A 4805-nucleotide genomic window follows, 5' to 3' on the forward strand; every position below is an offset into this window, starting at 1 on the left:
CACACACACACACACACACACACACACACACGTGTGGTCCAAGTATTTATTTTGCTAATTGTTTTTGTCTTTTTTACTTCCTAAATTGTCCCATTTCACTCCCCTGGGTAAATGCACTGATGAAATACAAAAATGTTTCTCTACAATGATGCAAAAGGCTTCTCTCTCTTACAGATGTTCAGTCCTGGAAACCAAACTCACTTTATAAATTGGGGAATAATTCATCTTTTTACAGCCAGAAGAGCCAAATCACTCTAATCTGAGGCGTATGGGAAATACCCACAGACTGTCGTGACGTCACCCATTGGTTTGTGGACTGATGTTATGAAGCTTCAAGTTCGCTGATTTTGCCGTCACCATCTTGGATTACAGCCATCGCCATGTTTTGTTTTGCAAGCGATGAACAGGAAGTGACCATATCTGGACTGAGGAGGAGTGACGTAGAGACGCCGTATACGTCTCTGGTAGAGACCTGTCAATCACTGTGTAGCCCCGCCCTAAAGCATCCCCTGCTTTATGGTCTGTTTGACTCTAAATGGACCATAATGTACTAAATGAACATCGTGCTGTATTGAAGAAGACTTGAAACTAGAGATTGAGACCATAAACTCATGTTTACAATGTTTACTGAGGTAATAAATCAAGAGAGAAGTAGAGTCATTTTCTCATAGACTTCTATACAACCAGAGGAGTCGCCCCCTGGTGGACACTAGAGAGAATGCAGCTTTAACACATGAAGCTTTGACTTTCTTCTTCTACTCTTGTTTACTGGTGCCAACAACCAAACTAAACTAGTTCATTTGCTCCAAACCAGTTGATTGAAATGCACCTAATTCGCTTTACATTTTTTTGTGCCACATTTCAAAAATAAACTTGACAATTGAATAGAAACACGACGAGTGTCATCGATGACATCTTTCACAATTCATTGTCTAACATCACATATTTGAGTTTAGTTTTTGGACTTGGGAGAGAGTTGTTCATGGTTACTAATACTTTGAGACAGTCTTAGATTATAGGAATAACATGTTTTGTAAAAATGGGCGTAGTTCCCCTTTAAGCTAATTTACCGTTAGGAGGGACAGACCAGTGGGTGGTCCGGGGTCATGGCGTCCACTCAGCTGCACACAGTGGACAAGCTGCCGTCCCTCCACTGTGTCGCATTGAACGTCTTCATTAGACAAACAATAACATCCAGTTACTGACGTATTCAGCAGGATGCTTGGTATCTTTTCATTGCCCAAAACTTGTGGTTGTAACAGGGGTCCAATGCACATTGAGAGCCTCTATTGCCTAAAACCCCAATTGTAAAAATGTATAAAAGCGTATTGTGTGTGTGTCAGACATAACGTTTATTGCGTTTCATTAATGAAGACTTGTCTCTGTACTAATGTCCCCGCTACCTTCTGTTCCCCCCGGACTAACCTTAACACTCTCTCTTCTTGCCAATATTCTGCCGGTGAAACCCGAGCCGCGGGCCAAATATAGCCCCACACAGCGAGCCGTTAGGGACCGGGACAGATGGGACAGCAGGCCACTGCAGAGGCAGTACGCAATTGGACCCTGAACCGGAGAGATCCTGCCGACCGTCACACCGATAAGGCTGCTCTTTTCTCTTTTTGTCTCTTTTCTGACTTCATAAACAGGACGAACCTGGAACCACAAAACCAGGAGGAAGCATTTGGACAAACAGATCAATTCAAGGTTCGTTTTTATTAATACTGGGTTGGTTCTTAAGTGATTGTGAAGAAGAGTATGAGCTACATTATTTAGAGTAACAGTAGAGCTGTTTTAAATGTCGCCTTAATAGACAGCATCAGTCCCTGAAGACACGGTGTCTACATGTTGATTCTTTCTCAATTTATTTGTGTTAAATATAACAAATACTATGAAAATAGATACAAAAGATACAATACATATTGAAGTTAACCTAGTAAGACGTGAGAAATCTTGAAAATAATAAGAGTTAGTGGAACCTTTGACAGCACAGACAGACGATCAGTCGCAATGTTTTCCACATTAATATTTAATAAGCGCCGTGCTGTTGTTGTTGCTCTCTTTTGAGAGACATCGTGTCGGTTCTTCTGTGTAATGTTTTACTGTGAGCGTTCGATCCCGTCGTACCTGTGCGAGAGGTTCAAGGACCTCTCCTCTCTAAGCTCCGGATGGGTGGGGTCTGCGCTCGCTGCTGCTGCTGCTGTTGAAACACAGCTCAGGGGATTAAAAATAACAACAGCTGGTCTCCGGGACGCCATGAGGCTCCGAGTGTCACTCTGCGTCATACGTGTGTCTTCACCAACAGGATCACAACATACTAATACTTCTGGAGAAGCTGAGGAGACGTTTAAACTGAGTGTGACCTTATTTTAGTACATAGAGTACATGTAGAGTACATACAGTACATGTAGAGTATATAGAGTACATGTAGAGTACATGTAGAGTATATAGAGTACATGTAGAGTACATACAGTACATGTAGAGTATATAGAGTACATGTAGAGTACATAGAGTACATGTAGAGTATATAGAGTACATGTAGAGTACATACAGTACATGTAGAGTATATAGAGTACATGTAGAGTACATACAGTACATGTAGAGTATGTAGAGTACATAGAGTACATGTAGAGTATATAGAGTACATGTAGAGTACATACAGTACATGTAGAGTATATAGAGTACATGTAGAGTACATACAGTACATGTAGAGTATATAGAGTACATGTAGAGTACATGTAGAGTATACAGAGTACATGTAGAGTACACTATGTACATTGTTGGGTATGGATTACGTGATAACATCCCTCAGTATAACCTACTGTATCTATAGGAGTGTCATCACGACATCTAAAGAGGATTTGAAAACAAAAATATGTAAATGATGCTATCAGTCAAATTCATCTTTAACTGTTTTGTCTCTTTTTGGTGAATTAAATTAAATTCAAAATACAAGCGTAGGGAGGTGCAGAGAGAGTCTGTCATCATAACTGTTTATATGTCAGGACTGGATAATTAACGTCATCGACTCGTAAAATATGTCTTTTTGCAGGTTTGCTATGAGATACAGAGATTACATTCATCTGTGTGTCACAGGGATACTTTTGAATTTAAGGTCCAGTATTTTTTCTGTGACGTCTACATCTGAAGCTCGACTGCTCTTGCTTCCTGCTGACCGTTACCTCGTTGACTAATCTATAAACTGTGTGATTGTCCGGTTAAATGACGGTCCATGTGTGTTTCAGGATGCAGGACGGGAGTCGGAATCCGCCGCTCCCCGTCTCTCAGCTGCTGAAGAACCCGGCAAGAGGCGGGACCTTGGAGGGCGATGGGGGGGTGTTTTCCGAGGCGTCCTCCGACGGGGAGCTCTACCTGGACTCGGTGACAGAGCTGGATTCTGGAGACGGAGACTTTGCAGATCTCACTGCTTTCTTGAGTGCAGACGAGATACACCGCAGCCTGGACCTGGCCCTGGAGGCCTTTGGCGACACGTTGGAGTCTGAAGATCCAGGTCCATCTTCTAATCCCACATCCCAGGAGCCGGCTCTCCAACCTGTCCCCTCCCTTCCTACTGAAAACCTCTACACAAGCCCAAACGTGCAGCACCAGACCAAAGCCCCCTTGTCTGTGCCCCCCGAGGGTGCTGCAGTTGAAGTCTCCTCGAGTCAGAACGCCCCCCTAAAGAAACCCCTACAGGTGTCCGCTGAGGCTCCGGCCTCTGCCGAGAAGGTCGCCCGCCGCAAACCAATGCAGCCAGTTTACAAGCAAGACAAACCTCGGCTGGTCCACGAAGGCCTGGAGCTGAACGATCGGGCCGGTTCCGCCACGGAGTTCTGCAGCCGAGCCGCCACGTTCATCGAGGAGCTGTCGTCCATCTTCAAAGGTTCTGCTCACCTGGAGCAGCAGCAGGCGGAGGAGGACTCGTCCTCTCCCGACAGCGGCTACCTGACTCCGAGGAGTCGGCGACCGGCCCCTCAGGGCTCGGCCTCCGCTCCCGCTCTGCCTCCCTGCCAGAAAGCGGAGACCGTGAGCCTGGAGCCTCAGCCCGGAAGCCCGACGGGTCCGCCGGCTAACGCTGGGTCTCAGCTCTCCGGAGCTCCGGCGGCATACGGATCGCTGTCTCCTCCCTGCTTCCTCCAGAAGCTGAAGAGCCAGGAGGTGGCGGAGGGAAGCCCCATTCGTCTGGAGTGCAGAGTCACAGGAAACCCCCTGCCCCTCGTCAGGTAAGGTTTTGATCTTCAATCTGAAGTAGCTGTTCTGGAGCTTTCAGCAGATGGTGTGTTCCTCTGTTGTGATGGAACTGAAGATGTTCAACTATCCCATTTTTCCTGAGCACTTGAAGGACTTCTGGTCCATGTTGGTGTTGAAGGTTTGACCTGAAACACATTGCTTTAGGGTGGGGGCTTGAGTAGACAGGTAGCCTCTGTTTTGATAATTATATCACACTGTACGGTGGAGGAGGAGCTGAGCTCCTGACTGCAGGTGTCATAACCAGTTAAAAGTTTCTCACAGTAACTTTAACTAATTTAAACAGTGTCAGCATGTGCATCTGTCAGATAAAATAATATTAATTCATATTATCTGGTAAAATGAATGGAAAAGATTAACAAATCAAACCTGTTATAATAATTTACCTTACTGAACTTGTTTTAAACATAATTTGTTTAACTTACTCTTCTACCAATTGATGGATCCATTATGTTCTTTTTATTTATTTATCTTTTTGATGATGTACCAGGCAATTCTGCTGAGTCGAGCTAATGCTGATGTGTCTTAAAGCTGCATTCTCTCTAGTGTCCACCAGGGGG

At 44.8% G+C, this 4805-nt stretch overlaps 1 protein-coding gene across 1 annotated transcript; it reads left to right on the forward strand.

The window, feature by feature from the left end:
* The first annotated feature begins 1386 nt into the window (after positions 1 to 1386).
* LOC116379323 (palladin-like) lies at positions 1387 to 4798 on the forward strand. The gene is made up of 2 exons (XM_031841263.1): positions 1387 to 1704; positions 3243 to 4798. The coding sequence occupies exon 2, from the start codon at positions 3244 to 3246 to the stop codon at positions 4222 to 4224; it is 981 nt and encodes a 326-aa protein (XP_031697123.1). The 5' UTR covers positions 1387 to 1704; position 3243; the 3' UTR covers positions 4225 to 4798.
* The last annotated feature ends 7 nt before the right edge of the window (positions 4799 to 4805 follow it).

Source organism: Anarrhichthys ocellatus, unplaced genomic scaffold (genome assembly GCF_004355925.1).
Source record: "Anarrhichthys ocellatus isolate YVR2014 unplaced genomic scaffold, GSC_Weel_1.0 scaffold4107, whole genome shotgun sequence".
NCBI classification, from domain to species: domain Eukaryota; kingdom Metazoa; phylum Chordata; class Actinopteri; order Perciformes; family Anarhichadidae; genus Anarrhichthys; species Anarrhichthys ocellatus.